This window comes from Tyto alba, unplaced genomic scaffold (assembly GCF_018691265.1).
Source record: "Tyto alba isolate M040663 unplaced genomic scaffold, T.alba_DEE_v4.0 Super-Scaffold_13, whole genome shotgun sequence".
Lineage (NCBI taxonomy): Eukaryota > Metazoa > Chordata > Aves > Strigiformes > Tytonidae > Tyto > Tyto alba.
Window position 1 is genome coordinate 29,148,352 of NW_024881275.1, and position 23,959 is coordinate 29,172,310.

A 23,959-nucleotide genomic window follows, 5' to 3' on the forward strand; every position below is an offset into this window, starting at 1 on the left:
GATCCCAAAACAGTTTGATGAAACCCCATACACTAAGTAGAGACCTGACAACCCACACTTTTTATCAAGCCAAAGGAAGTGTTGTCATTAACTTCCAATGAGCAAGGATTCCACCAATATTGATAAAAACAGGTCCAAAAAAATGTTGCTGTTTAAGTGGTAGAAGACTGACACCATGACCTACCAGTACAACATTTGCTGAAATACACTGCAAGGTCTCTTACTTCAGGCACCATTCCATACTCACTATGATTCTGTTTAAATGAAGTATTTAAGCAACAGACATGTAAAGTGTACATCTAAAGCATATACCTGTAAATACAAGCTCTGTAACTTGATGGCTTTCCATCCATCTCAGGTCAACACATTTAAACCTCCTCCCCAAGATAACCCTGCAAGGCAAGTCACCAATACATTGTCATGGATATTTGTTTCTCTCACCCGAACCATCAGCAAATGATTATACCTCCTTACTAAACGCACTGCAGCAACAGAAGTGTCAAATACAATGGGATCTGTGTCAAAGAGCTTACAAGAGGGACTCAGAAGAGATGAAACTGACAAGTACAGGGGATGATGAAAATAACAGAAGTGTTGAGTAAGAATAGGATAATTACCTAGATCAACTGCACAACCTTTGTGATTTAGAACAACCAAACAAGAAACAACAAAAAAAACCCCCAACCAAACAACAACAAAACAACCACAACAAACCAAAAAACCAACCAAACAACCAACACCACCAAACCACACATCACATAACATGAAGCATCAAATGCTAGTTCACTGATGGCCAACAAGCACCCCTACCAGGTGCAGTACGGGGTATTAGCTAATACACACAGACTCCATACACAAAAAGGATACTTACAGTACTAATTATTCTACAGGCCACAAAATGAGCTATGAGGCATAAGTGAGTTCTGCTTGTGGCTTCCACCCATGTTTTAGTGGGGGTGATGACTGCAGATAAATCCTGCACGCTAGCATCGGCACCTTGCTGCCCCTCCAGCCCTGAGAGACGCTGCTTCCCACACCCCGGTGCTCTGTAGCTATGTTGACTACTACAGTTCAGCAACAGGTGAAAGAAAACACATTTTCCCATAAAAAGTCAACTGTCTTTAAATTTAAAGACAAAAAAAAGCAGGGGCCAGGGAGGGGGAGAAAAGGATTTTTTTTTTTTCCTCGAACATGGGAGGTTTTTTTACCACAGAAACAGGAGTATTTTCTGTTAAAACACTTGACTTGTATCTTGAGCACAACCAGTATTTAACCTATAAAGTTATGCTTTGTCTTCCAGCGTTGAAGACCTAAGAAACAGGCCAGCGTTACAGCGGGGCAAGCCCACGCACCCGAGAGCTGAACGCCCCTCTGCTCCTGCCCGCCGGCTCTGAAGCTCCCCGCTCCGATTTCACTGAAAAAAACCCACGGGATTTCCACCGTCCTTCGGCTCCAGCGGTGCCACCGGCAGCCCGAGGCGGTGGGCAGCCCGCACTACGCGGGTCCATCCCCCTCCTACGAGCGGCTTCTCCGCCTGAAGGGCGGGTGGTCCCGGCCCTGATCGGAGGCGGCGCCGCCGCCACAGGAACCCGCTTAATAAGCGGGTCTGAAATACACGTTACCACCCGCAAGCGAGCCTCCCGTGGGGCCACACGCCCCTCGTTTGGTGCCACAGCCGCGCCCCGCACACCGCCCAACCCACAGCCCCGCGGCCCGAGCCCCCTCCTCCGCCCCCCGCCGCGGGGTGGGGGGCACTACCACGGCCGGGGGGGGGGTGGGGGGGGGGAGAGGTGCCGACGGGAGGCGGAGCGCGGCGGGGAGGCTACAGACCTGCTCCGCCCCCCCTGCGGGCGCCCGTGGTTCGCTCCCGGCGGAGCCCTGCGTCGCTCCCATAGTAACATCGCCGACCCTGCCGCGCCGCCGGCCGCTGCCGCCCGCGGCCCCGGGCGCTAGCGGTCACATCCGCCAGCCTCGGGCATGCTTCTCCCCCGCCTCGACCCCGCTGCCCGGGAAGGGCCGGAGGAAACCGGCCAGGCCGCTGGGCGGCGGGGGCGGCCGGAGCCCGCCGGGAACAAAGCCGGCACTGAGGAGCCCGCCACAGAGCGACTTTGTACCGCCGGGGCCCGGTCGCCCTCCGCCGCCAGCCAATCAAGCCTGCCAACGCCCCGGGGGAGGCGAAGAAACATTTTCATTCTCCCCGGGAAGAAAAGAATTGTTATTCTCCATTTACAAAAATATTTCTTGTATTCTTGCAGTTGGCAGGGGCCAGTAGCTGACGCCTGTCACAGGGTAAACGGGAGAGATGGGCCCCACGGTCCGAGCCCAGGCAGCATTTCTGACATGGGGCTTTTGGACAGCATCCACAGCCTTGTTTCGTCAACCAGAAACACGCCCATCGTTTCTACCTTTTCCGTTTGTGTGTTTTTAGGAGGACATGGATTTGGATTTGAAAGCCCCCGCACACCCGATGGCTTCCCCAAGTCTGGAGCCACAGCCAGGTTTCCTTCCCACCGCCAAACAGCCCTCTCACATTAGTCTCAAAGTCAACACCGCTGCTATTAATTCAGAGGCTGAACTGCTTGGTTCTGAGGCTGTAATTACATCTTTTTAAAAAAGTATGTTCTTGAGGTAACTATTCTCAAGGGCTTGCAGAAATGACTGGTCAACTAAAAGCACTAAGGAGAAGACTGGCAGAAGTTCAACCACACTTATATTCAGCAATAAAAGATTCTCTTCTCAGTGCTACTGTCTTCCTGGAGTTACGTTATTTTGGGTGGATGAGTCAATATTTGGATCAACTCTTGGAAGGAAGAAATTAAGAATGAGGACAAACTGTAAGGGAAGAGCTTTCTTAAGCCAATGCTTTAAAAAAAGAATGCAAACAGCATGTTACTTTGTATGGCCTGGCCTCAAATTTGCAGAGAAAAAGGACGAAAAATGCCAAAGCATGAACTCTGCTGTTCTTTCATCTGGCTGCTCCTCTCAGTTTTACAAGTGTGTTATACCATCCAACTTTTGTTCCAGTATACAACCAAAGTCAAGACCACTTGGAAAAATGAAACGTGGGAGGCCAGGCTCCTCGCACACATGGGGGTTCTCTGATAACATCTGGCATCAGGAATTTCTCCATGAGACAGCAGGGCAAGGCAAAACAGCTGCCACTCTCAGCACTGCTGAGCTCTTCTGCACAACTCTGCAATCTGGAGGCAACTTTCCAAAGAGCTAGCACTGGCTGGCAACCTCACCATAGGATATTACGCCACAGCAGCAGGACAAGACACAATGAAAATAACACAAACTGGCTTTCATTTTGATAGGACATGGTAAGACTTTGCTGCAGACAGCTATGTAGTTTTAGATGCAAGATCGTTATCTTTTTTTAGCTGGATGGCAATATACTTTTTTCAAAGAGAGCAGTTGGCAGACATCAGGTGGGACAGGGAAAGGAGAAGCCACTAGATTCAATGTGACTGCAGACTTAACACACATATCAAGTTCCTGGCAGCATAAAGTAGAGCACCAGCCTCCTGCAGCCACCTCCCTCCACACAGGCTCTGGCAGAAGATGAAGAGCTAGCACTCGATTCCCCACTAGACACAACCTGTTGGTGAGTGCAAGCAGTGCCAGTCAGAACAACATAAGGGTCTGTCCATCCTGTCCAAGGCCAAAGAAGGTTACGCTTCTTGTTGCAGACAGAAGCTGTGGCTTGGCCTACAGCCTCATTTTGTCATGTTCTGTGACTTTATCAAAGCCACACAGTGTTATCACTAATAGTAGGGTTATCAGGCCATATTTCCCCGAGCTGCAGGGCAGCAACCAAGGTTAACTCACTTAACTAGCCTGAGGTAAGTGCAACATAGATGCTGGAACTGACCACAATTATGCAAGCATAATATACTGGTTTTCAATCCCTTGCCACAAATCATCACCTGGGAAGGGCCTATCAGTTTCTCTCCATTCAGTTTCCTGCAATAACAGATGAAAACCAATCCATTTGCGCTATCAAAATACTTCCCATGTTTATTCATAAAATTTCTCACTTGTAAGAGTACAGAGGACACATACTTTCCCCTGCTTTCCTATTTCTTTTCTCAAACCAAACAGCTGCTCTGCCACAACGGGCAGATAAACCATTCCATATCAGCCTGCAAATGTGAGCAGTAAGTGACCTCTAGTGCTCATACTCACACTAGAGCTTGGCCAAGTGCCCGGATGCCCATACTGATTGCATGGACTGATATAACTATCAATGTAATAATTTACAAGTTAGTTATCCTGCAATTCAACCACACAGAACAGACTTTCAGGCCTGCTTGGGTACTTTCTGCCCTTTAACTGAACTATACTCTCAAGGTGGATATGCAGGTGGGCCTTATGAGGGGATGATGATGTCACCTAAACCAAAAATGGAAGGATACAAGATAGCAGTGTAACCAGTGACAAAAGCTGCAGGAACTCCTCCAGCACCTCAAGTTCTTGCCTCCTGTGGCAGGAAAAGGGAGAACAGGCACTCAAAAAACCCAGTTCACCTAACAGCTATTCCACAGGAGGACAGCATCCCTATTCTCTTCCCTTGTAAGCTGAAGGAAAACAAAACCTCTAAGCAGCAGCTCGAAGAAGCACATCTTTAAGTGTACGACTAGATATAAATTCTCCTTCTAACTCAGCTTCTCTTAAATGTCACAAGACCCTACACTGTGGATCATGATTGACTATACAAAATACCTACAAACTAGCCAAAACTGACCTGAGACAGCAGCACAAACAGAAGAGGGGCAGGAGACCCCGCAAAATGGTCTGTTCTGTCTATTCAGGTCTCTGCGTACTTCAGAGCGTTTGGAGGCATGGGTGCATGCACTTGTCACTCACTGTCTCCCTTTGAAACAGAAGGTGCAGTACAGTTGTCAGTCCTGGAAGGGGTACTGCATCATGAAGAGGAAAGGCTGGATATCAATGCTACTGCGAAATTACACAAATTGGGCTACAAACATGCAGTTCTGTCCTCTGCAGTGTTTAGGGCCAGCTATTCTGCATGTGCAATAATCGTACAAAGCAGTATCACATGCAGGGGATTTCATGAAATGTCATGTAGGTGTGTAGAGATTTTACCATTAACTTCCATGTAAAGATTAGTTGGTACTAACTCTATACGAAACATACAGATAACTTCTAGTGAGCACATTTCTTATTGAGATTTTCAGCTTGCGTAATCAAGGCAGACATTCTTTGCCTACAATCAGATTAAATCTACGGTCTGTGTAGCACTAATTTAGAGAGATCACTTGCTGTAGCTTGAGTCATGCAAAACCTAGGATGTATTCCATAAATTATCTAATGCTACTGTGAATGAAGCAGTTGTGCTGCTTCCAGCACCAGCAGAGGGAACACCCGTTTAACACTACACGATGCAAATTTAAAACAAGCAGCTGCCTCACAGTTACTCCTGCCCACTAAGTAAGGCTATTCAGCAACTTGCCTCCAGCAACCAAGATTGGTTGCCATGTTAAGATTCAGGTTCTCTCTGTCTGCTCCCCAACATCAAGCCTTTTAACTGGCCCCTCTGACAATCAGTTCGTTGTTTTTTTTGTTTTTTTTTGTTTTTTTTTTAAATGTTAAAGTTCAACACTTAGTAGTGCTGCTAGACAGCATGGCAAACAGGCAACCTCCTTAAAAGAACTGGGAACTGATTTCAGCAAGAGATACTAGGAATGTAGGCTGCTAGTCCAGCAGTTGAACTATCTGAACAGAGATGTCAGTTTTGCTTTTAAGAAGGTGTTCATGATCCTCTGATGAAAGGCATTGTAGAAGTTTCTAAAAATACCATGTTGCCAAACAGCCCTTCTCCCTTCCCTTCCAGGCAATCTCTTTAGACTGCTGTCTGTCATCAGCCTGCAAAATCACACCAATCAGTCAGCCCAGTCCTACCTAAATGATTCATAAATCCAGTTACATCCACTTCTTTATATAGTAACCTGGGCCCGAGTAGATTCAGCCTTCAGGATTAGGAAATGTGTAGGTAGCTGACCTCTGACTCTCAAACTGCTCAGGAGCTGCATATGGTTCAAACATGTAACTTTACACTGGGGTTAAATCAAATCTATGGTACGGTAATCTTAACCTCTGTCTTGGTGGCACTGGAGAAGAGAAGCCATGAATACTATCTCAGCACTTGTTACCACATGTAGAAGTGAATCTAATGGAGGGCCACCAAGACGGTGGGGGCTGAAGTACTGGCCCTGCAAGAGGAAGCTGTGGCAGCTGGGATTATTCACCCTGGAGGAAGGATTGCTTTGGAATACCTAACAGCAGCCCACTGGTGCTGATGGGAGCAGATTGAGGAGATGCAGCAAGTTTCATAACAGTAGAGAGAGGCAAGAAGATGATGGGCAAAAGTTCAAACAAGAGAGGTTCAGATGGATATAAGAATAAAAAATTTTCCTCACGAAGTCAGCCAAACCATGGACTCAGGGCACAGAGAGACTGTAACATGTCTGTCCTTGTCTTTTCAAACCCCAGCTGGGTAAAGCCCCAAGCAAACTGTTCTGATCTCATAGCTGACCCTGTTCTGGGCAAGAGATTGGACTAGAAACCTCCTGAGGTCCCCTTCCACCTGAATTAGCCTATTGTTCCTGGGTTATTGCATGACGCAAGTGCCAGCTTAAAGCAGAGTGACATGTTCGTTATCCTGCCCCTTGCCTCCACTTCCAAAGTACAGCTTGTGATTATGCAGCAGTGCCCTGTGTTTGAGTGCTGGGGTTTTTTTTGGTAGCAAGCAAGGGGGGCTACAATGGTAGACCCATGAGAAGCTTCTTAAAGCTCCCCTGGCTCCAGGCTGGTCCCACCTCTGCATCAAGGCCAAGCCAATCTGCTGTGCCTCTGCAAGAATGTATTTAAGAAGGGACCTTGTGAGGAGTTGTGACATCTGGTCTGTGGAGGAACGGAGGAAGAAAGGCAGGGGGAAGTGTGCCGAAGCACAGACCCCCCTGTATCCTGTGGTGAGATGTCAGGGCTGACCCCTACCGCACCACCCATGGAGGTCTATGATAGAGCAGATGCTGACCTGTGGTCTGTGGGGGGCCCCACACAGTCTCAGGGGATTGCGCCTGAAGGAGGCCAGGACCCTGTGGGAAGAAGCAGCCCCTACTGTTGTAGTTCGGCACTGGGAGGATTGCAACATGCAGGGGTTTCCCATGCCAGAGCAGCTTGGGAAGGGCTGCATCCCGTTGGAAGAACTCAAGTCAGAGAAAAGTTGTGGAGGACTGTCTCCTGTGAGAGGGGGACTATGCTGAAGCAGGGGTAAGAAATTCCCAGCTTCCCCTCCCCCAGGTAAAAGAAGTGGCAACACTGACTGCACCACCTATTCCCTGTGCCACTGGGGGGAGAAGGTAGAGATGGCAAGAGCAGAGCTGAGCCTGGGAAGAAGAGAAGGGTAAGGGGAGTTGTTTTCAAGATGTGGTAATACTTCTCACTATCCTACTTTGTCTGTTAAGTGTTGTTGTCAGTATCTGTAATAAATCTATGTTATTTTTTCTTCCCCTAACGAGACTGCCTTTCGCCTGTGACCATAATGGGTGATTCATCCTTCCTTGTCCTATCTCGAATCCCAATACTTTACTTATTTTCTCCTTCCCAGCGCTGAGGGGGGATGTGGAGTGAGCAGCAGCGTGGCACTCAGTTGCCCTCTGAGCTCAAACCACGACAAGCATAAAGATTTCAGCATGCAGCTTGCATGGCGCAGTACATTGGCCATCTCTGGTCTAGTGTAAGGATGCACAGGTATACACACTTACAATTGCTGCTTTGAAAGGTGGAAAGACTGTTATTTTAGAAAGCACAGATGTCCCTGGAAGAAACAGAGCCAAACACAAACAGCATCACACACTTCATACATACTTTTTCTGAGGTAATCAACAGTACAAAATCATCTGTGGCTTACCTGGCCATCTATTTTGATATTCTCATTGTAAGTACCTTTTTTTTTTTTAAAAAAAAAAAAAAAAAAAAAAGAGATTTACCTAGATGTTTCAAATCATCAAAATTTAAAACATGTGCATACCAATTTAAAACAAGAAGCAGCGCTGTTTTAAGTCAATTATAGACTCAATTTCAAGTTCATGAAAAAGAAGTTTACTGTGACGAACTATTATATGCAGAACAACTAGGAACAGGACTAGATATTAACAGTATGAAATACAGTAATATAGTGTATTTTTCTCAACAGTTTTGAAATATTAGTCATCAGTTCTGCTAGATCTCACATCTGCTAAAAATCGCAGAAGACTACTTGTTTTGTTTGTTGTTACATCTTTGCAGAGAATATGCGAATTAGAAAATACAGATGTAGAGCACATTTCACAGGACAGATAAAAAGCAACATGAGAACAGCCAGAGGTGCTTGATAATAGTCAATAAAAAATGATAGTTGGGAGAATGAAGGAATACAGCCTATTTATTCTAAACACATTTTCATCTATGCAATGTTTTAAAGTACTCTGCAGTTTCTTGAAAATTACAGTGATAAGTAAAGCAAGCTAAAGTGAAATAGAGACTTAACAGTGACTCTACCTGGACACACTCAATCCCCACTTCCTCTACAGACTAGGAAAACTGAATCAACTTTCTTTGGCACAAACACTTTGACCTCTATTAATTTAAGAGGCTACAAAAGCTAGTACTGTTAATTCTAAAGAATTAAGTAATTAAGTAGTTTAAACACATCTAAAGTACAGAAATGCGTACTGTTTTTCTCCTCAATCACCATACAGAAGTGCATATCAACAATTGAAAGAAAAATCTCTTCCCCACCCCCAACTTGTTCATTTTGAACCAGAAGGCACCACACATTGAGCACATTCTGTCTGAACATTCATTTTGCTTACATCTTATCTCCTTCCTCCCTTCTCCATGCTTCTTGACTACTCCTTGCAAGGCTGTGAAACAATCCTCTGTTTTTGGCAATTTATCTGCCTTCCCTCACTAAAGTCAAGCCTTACAACATCAAAAACTTTACCGTGGTAATCAACTGTTACAGCTCAAATAAACTAAGACAACAGAGTAAAGAAAAAAAAGATCCCATTTTCACAGAGATCACCATACTTATCAAAAGCAAGCAAAAGAATTTGCAGAATACACAAGATGTAACATACACAAAACTGTTATTTTTTTTTTCTGATACAGAGGTTAACTTAAAAAACAAAGCTGCAGACAGCAGTTCTCCAGCCAAGTTAGTCCTTTAGAGCACTAAAACTATGCTTCAAAGCTCTGCCCCTCCCCATCCTATTTATACTGGCAAACCTCCTGCTGAAGAGCTCATTATGAAACAAAGCAGTTCTGCAGCACTATTCAGTAACAGCAAGGTCTCAGCTAGGGTACTAAGCTCACTTTTGGGTGCTGTTTTTCAGGAAGAACTGAAATGAGCTGGTAAGAATCCAAGGGAGAATAGTGAGAACAATCACCAGGGAGAGAGCAGATGGACGCAGCCATCATGGTCATTCACTTGCCAGTTCTACAACTCCTGGGAGCCCACAGGCAGGGTGGTTGGATGCAGTTTCTGAGGCATCGTTCTCTACAGGATGCATGGTTCTGGAGTTGGGCTTGCAAGTATCCACACCATACCATATCCTTGACAGTTTTTTATTTTGAGGAAAATTATAGGCTCTGCTGGAGACCTCCGCTGGAACATTTCTGCCTAGCTATGCTTCACTGCTATATCACATTTTCCCACACACAGTGCCTTAAATGAACATGGCTTGCTTTTTTTGTTATTTTATAAAATGCCAACTTTTTTTTTTTTTTCTATCAAGTCTTTGGAGTCTTATTAAGTAGCATCCTCTCCCAGAACAGTAAACTAATAGATGAGTAGCTTTGATTAAATATATCATAAATTAGAAAGACAGGGCAACAGATACCCATATTTCTGAGTAAATTACTAAAGCAGCAATAACCATTCATCTCTCAAGAATGAAAGATAAGTCAAATGCACTTTTATAACACACCAGCATAAAAAAATTTTGCTCTCTTAAAATTGTCATCTAGCCCAGCATGTTTCATCAACACATAAAACTAAGTATGCATTTTATATTCTCTCTGGAAGCACATGAGAAAAGGTTTCAAAAGCAATGTTAAGATGTCAAATGGATTATATTTACCTTTATGATGTACTGTAAGAAAATATGCAGCAAAACAAGTCTCCCTGTATGTGGCTATTCTCTTTCCCAGGACTCTAGTGAGTCACTAAGCAATTCTCATTAATATTATCCTCTGTGCTTAAAGTAATTTATTTATCCCCCAAATCATGCTAAATATTTATATTTGCTGAAGACATCACCATAGATTAAATCCATTCTTTACCAATGTTTAGCTAAGAGATGAACTTGCACAGGCATTATTATTTGCATAACTTTAGCAGAATATTGAGTTCATTGCAGAAGTCTCTCCTCTTCTGGAGGCCTGTTGTACATCATCAAGCTTTCAACATTTCTGTGTGTGCTCATTCCAAGTTGCTTCAGGAATTCAGAAGAACTAGTTCTTATTTCAACCTATTACTCCATTAAGTACAGTTTCTTAAAGCCTTTTAAAAACATACCTCAAAGAATTAACATGATAACTAGCACATGACAAGAATCCATTGTTTTAAACTAATGGCCAGTGCTAAGTGATGCAAACTTGACTGGTACCTTGCAAGGAATGATGATTTTTGAGCGTTTCTGTCTACTTGCTGTGAGATGCTTTGGGCTTGATGTACAGCTGTGCTCCCAGTCCCACTCACAAGGAGATGGCAGCGCAGTAGTTTGCTCCCTGAAAAATAAAGTTTCATTTATGTCATGTATAACCCCAAAAGAGTGACTGTGAAGCCTAGTACACTGAAGTCCTAAAGAGGATACAAAATATATTTCCCTATTTCGTTTGGCAGGCTTTAGCTTTCCTGACAACTGAGTGGAAACGGTGCTTGAATAAAGGAGATACTTGGCAATATTCACACTTGCAGCAACACTGCAAACTTCAATTCAAGCACTGTCCCTCATCAGGCATTGACACAAGCCTGCACACAAGGCAACAATGCAGTTTTGCAAAGTAAACAGCGTATAGACAGGAAGCATGCTTATACTCCCCCTTTGTTGCACTGGTCCTCTCCACAAAGCATTTGGGCTTTTTGGTTTTTGTTTTTCTTTAGTCTTAGTCTGATAGCTTAGTTTACACAATTGTACAAATTTAAGCTAGTAAGAGCATTGTATCTTGAACACAACCTCAGTAAGAACAACCAGATACATGTGCTCCAGTGATTTCAATTGGTAACTTCAAATTTCAGTTGGTAATTCCAGTTGCCAAATGACAGAAAACAAACAATTCCCAATGTAATTTTCTACTCTTTCCCCTGCTCAACAGACCTCAGCTGCCCCTCTTCTGCACAAGCAGTATGTTAGCTTCCATTCAGCATCCCAGTCAGAGGGCTCCTCCTCTCTCCCACCCCTTTTATCCTAGCCCTTGATTATCCTGTGTAGGAAAACAGAAAATGAATGGTTTAGCTAAGATGAAGAAGGAACTTTTGACAGAGATAGAAACAGAAGCCAGTATTTAGGGTTTGTTGGTTGGGTTTTGCTTTGTTTTTTAAAGAAAACCAACACACATCTTGATCATCTTAATTCCTCTCAAAAAGCATCCTTCCAAACTGTTCCATTTTTAAAGAAGGATATAGCCAGGCTTCCCTGTAATAGTATCTTATCCATACCTGTAACAGGTTTAGGTTTGGTTTGTATTTTCTTTTTTTTCTAAAACCTTATCAATGAATATGTAGGGTTTTTTTTTTTGTTGTTTGTTTTTGTTTTTTTTTTTAATTCTGGTTACTACTCCATTAGCCACTTCTAGATAGCAGGAGATCCATAAGAAAGATATACTAAAAGAATTCTGCAGAACCTCCCCAATTATCTGCAAGTCTGCTCCACATTTTATTGGCACGCCTTGTATGTGGTACCTGCTTTTTCCTGAGCACAATCATAATGAGGTCCCAGGTTCAAAAAAGCAAACTTTAAACTTCTAAGGCATTTTAAGACAATGCACTTGGTCTCAGATTAACTTAGAAACTTCAAAACTGCAAGCACCTAACAGAAACAGACATCACATTGTGAAGCTAGGTGGTCCTTTTCCCTCTGTGCTGATTCTTCCAGCATAAAAGCATCTTTCTAAAAGTAGTAAACTACTGTTTTAAATCAAGGCTTGATTTTGGAAGTCACAAACCAAAAGGATGCTTAATATGAGTTTCTACAATTGCCAAAGAGCAGCAAGAGCTACGCTGTACATTCTGAACAAACATCAGCTTTATTGTTCCAGGCTGTGCACAGAATATTATTCTGGAGGCTGCAGAAAAGTTCACAAGCAATCTAGATCCAAATTACCACTGCTGTCATCATTTTGCCTCTGCATGAAGATGCCAAAAGTTATAAGAATCGACCTGTTGCAGAAATCATATCACTATTCCAAGCAAAAATGGAGGTAGGAAAACACACTCTATGCCTTTAATACAGAAATGTAAATGAATGCCTTAGCAAAATAATGTATTTGCCTATTCTGCTTTCTTTTTCGTCTTAGTCTGGATTTTCACAACTTTCAAGTGATGGCACTGGAGTTGGCTTCACACTCATACTATTTTTTTTTTTTTTTAATTTTAAGAGACAGCTAAGAGAAATAAAGGAAGTATTTGAGTTAAGCATGCACCTGAATTTCTGTAGTTAGGAAATGATGGATGAGGACCTCTATATCCTACATACAGTATTAGGTTTTGGAAACTGTCTCTTTACAGCTTGGGTTTTTCTTCCCTACACTTTTAAACCACCATTTTTATGTGAATGTGACAGGATACTTCTAGAAACTGAGTGATAAGCTGTTGTTAGCAACATGAGTTATTAACTTGCCTATTCCAGTTGCATAGAATAAGCAGTCTGCTGCTACAAAAAGTGCTCTTTTCTTCAGCTCAGTTTACTTCAACACAATTGCTGGCTACCAACCTTTAGTTCCCTGAAAGTTTTAATCAAAACATAAAAGGGATCCATATTACAGTCCAATGACAACAGCTTTTCTGCTTTTGTAAAACTGTTGGAATGGCAAATCCAAACATAATCCAAAAACATCTTAACCAGTTTGGAATTCCAAGTGTGTACAACAATCACATTAACTAAACCTCTCCCTGAAAGGAGGGCGATGCCCAATTAAGAATGCTGGAAAGAAATACGAGTATTAACCAGGTAGTGTCTTTTGCACTTTGATACTAATGCTCAGCAGTAGATGAAAGCCAAACAACTGCAGTTACAAAACAAAAACTAATGGATTGGTTAGCAAGTTTCATCTTTAGATGGCTTGTTTTAAGCTGTGGCCAAACAAATCTACTTGAAAACAAAGAGGAATTCTGCAAGAATGTATTATTACTTTCCAACGCAGCTCCTCAAAGTTTCAAGAGTAATCACGTACCATTTTATCAACATGCAAACAGCGGCTCCAAAATTCAAAGAGATTGGCATGTAGGTAACTTACGTGAGACAATCAAAGGAAGTCAGTCACAGTCTGGGACACTCCACTGTCCTGTGTCCAAATACACTGTACTAACAATGCCTTTTAGTGGGCAGATTTCTATCAAAAAGCCCTACGAGCACTCCTTAACACAATACCAGAAACCTAGGTCCAACTTGAAAAATACTTGTGTTGATAAAAGTCTGGAAACTGGGCATCAGCAAATTAGAGACTAGCTTTTGCAGGTTTGGGGATACAACTGAAAATAAATAAATAAATAAAATCCTACGGTGCACTGTATTTTAATTGCTTTTACTGTTGCTGCCCCCATTAGAGGAAGTGCTCTTGTGGAAAAAATATAGGATAATCTAAGTTCAGTTGTAGTCAAACAGTCATTTTTACTCCAAGCTTTTCTTCAAAGTCTTGCTTACACAAAACTGTTCCAAACCAGCAGAAATATATTAACTGCTCTTGAACAAAAGCCTCTCATATTTTGCACTCCTTTGCAATGTCTGAAACAAGGTAACAGCATTCTATTGTGTAACAAAAATACCAGATACTAGAAGGGCTGTGAAGACACCCATCAATCAATGTTACCTGTATAGGGGCATGTGGGAAAGAACAACAATCCCCTTCCACACACATTGTGAGTTTGAAACACAGAAAGAATTTTCTGAAGCCTAATACTCAATTTGTGTGGTACAAGAAAGCACTCTGGATTGTTCTTAGCAAAACCAGAATGCTCAGTATTTCACATTTTGAACATCAATAGCCTTAACTGACTTCTCTTAATAACTACAACTTTCCTTTAGAGAAACATTATTCCTAAATATGATGAACACCTGCTTCCTAACAGAGAAAGAAAGCTGCACACACCAAGAAGTGTTTTTCTTTTCTAATTCTAGAAGATGCTAGTTCTCTCATGCATAAAATTAATATATGCATATTTTTAAATGGGAGGAGGGAGAATGCACATATGCACACAACAGGCTAGTAGTAAGCAATAAACACAAAACAACCATTTATTTTTCATTCTGATGAGTATACACCTGTTTACCCTTTCTGTTCTTCAGCAAACTCCTGATTTATAAGTAACACCTTCTCCTACATACTCTACTAGCCATGGACAAGAAGTATACAGAAATCTCTAATGAAACCACAAAGTTTAACCACAACTGCAGAAGATATACCATTTGGAAGGTACAAAAAAAAAAAAAAAAGATTACCTGTTTTATGAATGACTCTTCCTCTTTTCTGACAAATTTTAAAATGGCATGAACAAGGTGAATACAGGTTTTCCCATTTTCACTTACTGATTGCTTTTTAACACTTACCCTGGATGCTGCCACAGATTTGCATGTCTACCCTCAGGAAGCAGCTCCCTCTTGTTAAGGGGAGTGATACCTATCGCGGCTTCTAAAATAGTTATATATTTCTTGTACCGCATCCTGTGTCTCTCGAGTGTTCCACCACACTAAGTTATAATCCAAATACAGATGCTGCAACTGAAGTCATGCCTCTTCACTTATCTGAACTGCTGCTTTTAAAACATGCTGCAAGTTTGAAGCATAAAAATAATGCTTTTTTCCCCCTTCTCAGGCTTGGAGAGTTAGCAGGAAAGAGAAACCAAAGAAAAACTCCGACCAGATTCCCCGGAAGCGTCATTGTTACATAATTTGATCTTTGAATAAGACACTAATGAAAATGATTGAAGAGACAATCACAGTTCTAAGCCTGGCTGGATAATGCACACTCTCCAGTTGACTAATCCTTTGCTAAATCTCTGCTGTCTATAATCTTTCAAGTACTAATGGAGCACTAGGTCACTTCTCTGTCAAATCCATCCAGGGGATAGGACAGATCTGCACAGAAAACTTGAGACTGTTTTAGACACTGTGACAAACAAAAATAGCTTTTGCTTCAACTCTTCTCCTCAGCCCCAGAGAAAGCTCTGTGCACAGGAAGTGTTACAAGGGGTTCATCTGATCTGTTCAGAAAAGGCATGGAGAAACATTTCCTTACGTGGCTTGTACAGAATTAAGAAAGATAGCGACTCCCATTATGATACCCACTAGTCATTCAAATGTGCCTTACACAATGGCAGAAGCTACTTTCCATGTCAAAATTTTTCTAGCCATGAGGCAAGCAACTGTGTGTGCCAAAGACCTCAAGTACTAACTGCAAAGGTGGAGACAGATACACATGCTGAAGTAACAGTGACATTTTTGGAAATGCTGCAGTACTGCCAAATTGCTGTAGGAAGAGAGACATACTTGATTGCAAAAAAAATAACAAAGGAAATGTTGCAATGCTACTTAGATACTAAGATAGTAAGATATGAATGTTTTATATACAATTATATATGTATTATGTACTTATGCAGTAATACAGATGAAAATATAAAAAGAACAGATGGGAAGACTTACAACTCCCTCTGTAAACTGCGCATTTTAGTTATTCCCTAGTATTATGAGACACCTCTATATTTCTATTGGGGTGACTTTGTATTGCAGGCTACTTATTAGATGCTAAGCAGCTAGTTTTTATTTAGATACCAAGATGAAAACCACTAGTTTTCATTACCTACACTGTAAAATATTCAGCTCTTAGCAACAAGATTTGTATAACCATTGCAAGGTCCTATATTACTTAAAACCCTGTGTTACCTTTATTTAGTGTTTAATATTCGGTCGCATTTGCAGGTTATGTTAACACATGCACACACTGAACTGTCTCGAGTTATTACTAAATATTAATCCATGGAAATGATCTTAGAAGAGCAAAATAAAATCAAGCATCTTTTAGATGCAGGGAGTACCATTACAAACAAATGTGAGATGGAAAAATTTAGTTGCATGATGACATGTAAGGAATATGCAGTCTGAAAAACTGTGATGTGTTAAGATAATTACTTAACATATTAAAACCACAAAAATTAAATTAAGCAAATACTTCTCCCCACAAAAAGTAATAACTACAACTTCAAACATCCATATACAAAGTATTAAGAAGATTAGGAAAGCAAAGTACTACTAGAAGTCTGAAGCACAGCTAACGTCATTAAGCCTGCATACATCCTGACTTCTGATAGCTTTGGCAGCTCTATTGCACAGGCCATACTGACTACAAAAAGACAAGAAGTGGACGGTTTTCTGACTATTCCAAAACCTTCTGACTGTAGTTGTCCATGACAATATTCAATTTTACTTAGAAACATTTTGATAAAATCCAGTCTTTCCTCAAAGTCAGTTTTGTTAACAACATCAGTATTACCACAATTTCTCCTATGAAGTTTTGGGGGAATGGTGTGTGTGTGTGGGGATTATATCCCAAACCATTTTTTTAAGTCTGATTTTTCCCCTTATAGATCCAGGAAATAGTTCTTTCAAAACCTTCCCCAAAGTACTTTTCAAAGCCAGAGTCCTGTGTGAAGTCTAAAAAGCATTTAGTGAAGCTCTTGGTCCATCTTTTGACTCTTTGGGAAAGTCAATTAATTCTGACTATAATAGGTGCCCCACAACTAGCCTTGTACACAGAGAAGCCAGGCTCACACGGTAAGTACAAGTTTCTCCCAAGTACTGCTTTTGGCTAAAGGGTTCATGAAATCTCCAAGTATCTAGAGGGAATAAGATTGACTCACACTTTATCAACCTACTTCAACTTTATTTGAAAACAGAAACTCAAAGCTGTTAGTACGTCCATTGTTAGTGAAGGATGGCTTTTGCAGAGCAAACAAAAGTTCTAAAACATACCTTTGTCCATTGTTTCCTGTTGGGGAGTTAGCGTCCACTCCCCTTCTTCTGTCTTTGTATTTTTTTCAGGAAGAACAAACACAAAGTTTTATTGGAGAGAACACAGTGCAATCTTCCTAACTGGGAATGCACAAGTGAACAAACATATTAAGAAGAATATTTGTGTCAGCTTCAGGAACTCATGTTCCCTAGCCAAATCCAAAAAGATAACAATAAGAAACCACCTCACAGTTCAGCTAAAAAGATTCTTTGTTTATTCACCATATTTGCATTCTCTGCTAACCTTCTCCCTACTGATCTCTCACATTAATTACTAATCAGTTTACAAAACAAAAAAATCCACTAACATGCATTTCTATCAAACTGATACAGTGTATTGTGGCAACATACCAAAAGGCTTGGAACACTTGTCATAGCCTCACCAAGCTACCCTGGCTATAGGGAAAGAGGACTCTGAAAACCATCAGCTTTTCTTTACCTGTTCCAAAGTTCCTTACTCTTTTTTTTCTGTGCTTCCTTAGCTGACAGGGAAAAAAAAAAAAAAACACCAACATTTCAGTCATGGGTCAGTGATTTCAATCCAGCCGAAATTCTACACACAACTTTTGCAAAAGCAGTCCTGAAGTTTGCTTATTTTCATTCACAGCGTAAAAATTGTACATTCAACTGCAGTGAATGGTTTGGAAAGTAAGACATATTTCTGGGAACGGGGAGAGAATGACAGCAGCTCTTTTCTGCATTAAAGAAACATTTATGAGATCAAAGCAAAAGCTTCCTTTTGCTCTAATTCTTGACAGATGAAAACAGTCATACTCCCTTAATTATATGTGGAGCATACTTCATGTAAACTGATGACAGAAGCATGATCACATCTTCAGTCACTTCAGACCTAACTACAAGGCAGACAACCATTGCCCAACATAGCCACAAATTACTTTTCATCTTTGGAGAGAGACAAAATGATTTTCTTTCTCGTCTCTCAACAAAAAATCTCTGTAACACCTACAGATCAAAGAATTCTCTTGTGAAGACAGCAAAGAAACAAGGATCTTTTCCTACATGTTTTTTCTCAGGAGACAGGAATAACTATGACAGACAATTGTTAACTTCCAGAATATACACGTGGGTTTTTTGGGCCATATAGCTAAGAAATTGAGTGAAAAACAACCAACACCTACGTAAAAGCTTGATCTGTTGAAACTATCTTGAGGTAAAGGAGCATCAAGGATTAGATTGGGGGCAGAAATGGTTTTATAGAATGAGAAAAGGAGGACCAAGAAACTTCTTTCACACCGTTTCACAGATTGCAATTGCTTTTGGCCCCTCCTTAGAGATCATCCCTTGCCTGAACAGTCCATATGTTCCTGGAGATTCTCAGCATCAGCTTTTACAAAGTTGTGCTAAGGAGGCTAGAGACACTAGCAGTCAAATCTGCTGGCTATTAAGCTGAGATAGAGATAGATGATGAAGCAGATGTTAGAGTAGAGAGAGCAAACTGGACTACAGACAGCCTTGCTGTTAATGGTGATGTGTGTAGGAGAGATTTGTGGGTTTTCCCTATTGTCTCTTAAAAAAAAAAAAAAAAAACAACCAAACAAAAACAGATTAGCAAGGCAAAGCAAATAATAGCTAGCTTGAACAAATATGTGAAACATTGGTTTAGATGAAGCTGAACATTGTTGAATTCAGACTCAGTTTATCCATACAATGCAGGCTGATGTTAAAGAATTAGTTTGGTATGTCAGAGTAATGACAACACTTTTGGGAGAGGTATTATTGAGCCAATCTGGGAAAAATTCAAAGTGGTCCAAAATATCTGAACTCATGATAATGAAAACAGACCCCCGTCTAACTAGACATCCTAATTTTGATATTCCACATGTATATAGGCTGCACCTGAGATAATATGCATACCATTAAGAAATAAAAAGAAATTTCTCAAAAGCAGTTCTGGATTGCTGGTGAAAAACAGAAGCAAAGACAAAAAGAAGCATGGAAGGGGAACAGGCATTTGGAAAAATAAGAACAAAAGGGAATCTATATTTTTCTTTGCACATTTCTTACTCGCCCTACTGTTACATCACACAGTATTTCTGTTCGTCATTTTCAAGTTATACACATGAAAATACAGCACTAATGGGTTTCATTTTCTTCCTAGATTAGGAACCATGCTTATCTGAGGTTCCAACACTCAGATACACAATGATAATGCTGACCTAAATTCAGGAAGACTTGTGTAGCTCATGTTTCCTAAAAACAAAGCCTGCAGCTGATGAATACACACCAGGGTAGATGCCGTACAAGATATCAGAACAGAGCTCCCACAGCTCATTGTCATCACTAGGCTTAGATCATAAACTTCTTAAATATGTTCACAGTTGCAAAGATCATCTAACGCTGGACAGAAAGAAGTTGCAGCAGTCTGCATTCTCATTTGAAACAGAAATCTACACTATTCCCTAGCAACATGCACTTTCAAAAAGCAATCATCCAATTTAAAAGAAAGCAAAAAACAACAATAACAACACAACTAAAAACCAACCCAAACATTAATAGCTTAAGTTGTAAAATGACCTGGAGAAGTCTTTGCTGCTGCAGGAAGCTGTTTAATTCCCACACTGCAGTCAGTACTTGTGTTAATTATGTAATATTTAAGTTAAAAATAACCTCAGCCAGCCCTCTACTGCTAAAGGCAGGCTTTGTTTAGTAAGAAAAAAAAAAAAAAAAAAAAAAAAAAATCGCAGCAAGTTCTAAATAACAGTTTACCTCTTCAGAAAAAAACAAACCAGCACAACAAAAAACTTACCTTCTGAAGTGGGACTAGGATAACCCTAGTAATGGTAAAAGACAATTAAAGGGCAACAGAAGGCTCCAAAGACCCTGGGGACAAGAAGCAAGCACCCTTTACAAGGAAATGGACATAAGGATCTAACACAGTGCAGCTCTTTCTGAGGAAGAGGACAGGTTCAGGTAATTGAGAAAAGCACCCCGTGGTTGAACAGCTCTATTTTGACAAAATCATCTGTGAGAGATGTCTGTGTAGAAATTAAACCCGAGTATTTCTCCGGAGATTCCCAAACAACTTAGAGTACTTGGTCACGGGATTGAAACCAAACCTTTAACTGTGAAAGACGACATGCATGGGTGTGCATTTGTCAGGATGGTCGTGCAAAACCAAGACTGCAAAACCACTTTGGTGCTGGCAGTCTTTGTAGGTAACTCACCATTTGCAAACATTCTTCACCATGGCAAGATCCATATATTAGCAGGCAGGCCTAAAAATTATGCCCTATATCCTTATTGACATAAATGTTTTTACAACTAGACTGCCTCATATTTGAGGAGTCTTCTAAAGTTCGCAGAAATTCACTGCAGTTTGGGATTAAGGCCCACAGGCCTTATGCAGCCAATGTAAAGATTTAATAAATTTGTTTTTCCCAACAATGAGTATTTTTGTACCTGTTTGAAAATAAACCAGACTGGAAAATCTCTAACCTCAACAAGCCGTAGCTGTTACACCATGTCAGTGCTTTCTTTCCCATTATTAGAATAACTGGTTTCAGGATTACTACCATAGGACGAAACTGATGCGGCCAAGGCATGACAAAGTTACACTGTCCTTGAGAATGTAAATACCGTTATTTCAGCAATTAAAAGGGAACAGTCTTGTAACAAGAGATTTCCTTTACCATGCAAGGAAGTTCTGGAGACAAAGTTGGTGACTGTTAAGACATATGCACCATGTGCACAAATGCCGTCATTCAGATTTGCTCTTAAATGAAATGCAGCTTTGAAGTACTCCTGGAATGAATATTAGGCCATTCCCTAGTTGAGGATTACCATGATCCAGGAACTCTGTGATGCTTTTAAACATCTAGGTTTTATAAGAGTACATCACATCCCATTTTGTGAACCGTGTCAGTGCCTAAACATTATTTTAATCGCTAAGAAAGATTTCCTGGTTGTCCTTAAAAGACACTGAAGCAGGAAAGGGGGGATTAAGCAATCAAAAAAGTATCAGGCACTTAATTACTTTGATGCTTCATTCTGAAGAGCTCTGTTGAGATTATAGTTCATGCAAAGTATTGGGATCATCCTAACCACACTGCATAATTCCCAATACTCATCTTTAATCTCACAAAAATCCAGTGTAGTGGCACTGAGCTCAGTAGCAGTTACTGATACTGTGGTACAGGGCAATGCAGAACGCAATTAAAGTTAGAAACAGCTTCTCCAATCCACAGCTACTTCCTACTGCAAAGGGGAGTCACTACTGCTACTTGAATGCAATGTTTACAGCATAAGAAAATATTTGCATATAACAGTCTGGGAGCAACTGTAACAGTAAACTCACCTAAAAGTCAAATACGTGCAGAAAGCTTCCTCGGAAGTCTGATGAAAGCCCTCATAAGCACTAGGTTATACTAAGTATAAATCTTACTGACCACGTCTAAATGGCACACACACGCTTACTACATCCAAAGTGTTTGAAAGTCTCTTCAAGCAGCCTGATGATCTATCAATTAATATCAATTTACACAAGCAAACTTTCCATACTTTCTAGTACCTGATCCTTGCCATGCAGACCTCATGCATCCTAACAAGGGTCATTGTCTGGAAGAGCTTACAGATGGATCCTTAGACTATGAATGCTTCAGAAACAAAAGAAGCAATTTTATCAGTCATAGCACACGTTTGATTTTCTTTTCTCTGAACCACAGCTGAATCACTATCCTAAACCTTTAAAGTAAAACTTTACTGAGCAAAATAAAAGGTAAGTAATTTTAATTGGTTTAAAACTGTCCCACCTTGATAATTACATCCAAAGGTTAAGACAAAGCAAACCTTCGGTGGCCTCTGCCTGGAGCACCTCTGTGGGGCTGAGAGCTCTCAATTACCATCCAGGCTGTTGGATTTGACACCAGTTTATAAATCGAAGCTATGGCGAAGATGTTTCAGAGATTCCAGCTGTTCTTAAGTGAGTAGCTATTAGAAAGCAACACTGGAGTTATGAAAGTTTTCAGATAACCAATCTGAAAGATAAGTATACGACTCTTGCACAAGTATGTTCAGACAGCATGTACTTTTTCATCCTGGAAAAACACGCAGAGGAAACAGGTTTCAAGCAGGGGGAAAGTAAGCGCAGAGTTGTCTAATAAAGCGAACACATGCCCTGGTAGATCAACCTGGACACTCCACGATGCAAATCTAATGTACCTGGGGCTCCAGCACCGAAAACAAGGCCGATGCCAAGGCACTTCAGCAGAGCAATCAAGCATTATGCTCCTGGAACTGCCTGTTCCTTTGTTTTACAGTTCCCTGTTAACTTGAAACTTCCCCTGACCCAGTTAGCCAAAGCCCAAGGCACGGCTGGAATCCACTCGGGATGTGCCAACATAAAGATTTCAGGAATTCTGTGTGTAACAAAGGCAGCCCGAGCCCCCGCCGTCGGGGGTGTGCGCCCGTCGGGGGACCCGCCCCTCCTGAGGGGAAAAAAGCCCGGGTAAACAAAAACCCTGATTCATCGGTGACATCTCTCCCACTTCCCACGCAGTATCGCACTCTCCCGGAAAGTACTCAGCACGGAAAAAGACACCGAGAGCCGCTTAATCCCGTTAGGGACGAGCCGATCCCTGACCCGAGCCCGGCGGTTCCCGCGCCCCAGGTGCGCGGCGGCGGGAGCGGGGCCGGGCCGGGCCGGGGGGGTCCCCGGCGGCGGGAGGGAAGCCCCCGCCTCGGCTCCCACGGGCAAAGGCGGCAAAGTGCGCCCGAGGAATTAGGGGGAGGGGGAGGGGAGAAAAACCCAAAGCACACAAAGGAGGGAGAGGGAGAAGTCGCGCAGCCCTTCCCCGCAGCGGCGAGCTGAGGCGGCGGCGGCGGCGGGCGGGGGAGCGCTGCACCTGCCCGAGGAGAGCGGAGCGGCGGGGAGGCGCGGAGCCGGGGGGGGGCAGCCCAGCCCGGCCCCCGCGGGGGATACTCGCCTGCTCGCGGAGACAGTCGCGGGGCGGCGGCGTCCGGCCGCGGAGGTCCCGGGAGGCGGCCCGGCGCCGGGACTGCGCGCCCTGCCCTCAGCCCTGCAGCGGGCTGATCGACGGCGGCGCCGAGTCCGAGGAGTCCGGATCCGCTGCGGCCGCTCCCGCCGAGTCGGGCGATTTCCTGCGGGGCGCGGGCGGGGGCGGCGCGGCCGCGCCGGGGCGGGCTCCCGCCGCAGGTGCCGGCCTCGCCCCCAGGTGGGGCGGCGGCCGGGGGAGGGCGGGCGGGCCCCCTCCGCGGGCGCGGCTTCACCTGCGGCCGCCGCCCCCTCCCCACCAGCCCCCACACCCCCCCACACCCCCCCCCCCGCCTTCCCCCCAGCGTCTCGGGGGAGCCTCGGCCCCGCGCTCACACACGCGGCGGCGGGCGCGGGAACAGGAAATACCGGTTGTAGCCGTGTCCTCCGCGTCGCTGAGTCACCGCGGCGGGGCCGCCCTGGCCGCCTCGCCCCCCGGCTTTTCTCAGCACGTCCCGACTCCCGGGAGGGGGGGCCCCGGCCCTGCGCACCCCCCCACCCCTCCACCCGCGGCGGAGCCCGGTCGCCGCTGTCGCTCTCGGCTCGTGCTGTCACCCAGCCGCCCGTTTCTGCGTGGTTGTTTTGTTTTTTGTTTTTTTTTGGGTTTTTTTTTTTTGGTGTGTTTTGTTTTGTTTTGTTTTGTTTTTGTTTTTTTCCG

The 23,959-nt window shown here is 42.9% G+C and overlaps 1 protein-coding gene across 5 annotated transcripts in view; it reads right to left on the minus strand.

Annotated features, from left to right (window-relative positions):
* The window catches only part of TJP2 (tight junction protein 2), a 70,203-nt gene extending 46,715 nt beyond the window's left edge, over positions 1-23,488 (minus strand). Inside the window, exons 1-2 of one of the 5 annotated variants that reach the window (XM_042787675.1) lie at positions 23,234-23,488; positions 10,677-10,797 (exon numbers count right to left, since the gene is read on the minus strand). Coding sequence is in view for 1 of the 5 variants with exons in the window: in XM_042787677.1 (XP_042643611.1) it covers positions 1,831-1,893 (63 nt within the window). In the remaining 4 variants the exon portion in view is untranslated. Of the gene's footprint in view, positions 1-312; positions 335-1,352; positions 1,376-1,830; positions 2,112-10,676; positions 10,798-23,233 lie in introns of those variants that run through there. The other 4 variants (XM_042787678.1, XM_042787677.1, XM_032983850.2 and 1 more) reach the window with 4 other exon arrangements.
* Between the last annotated feature and the right edge of the window lie 471 nt (positions 23,489-23,959).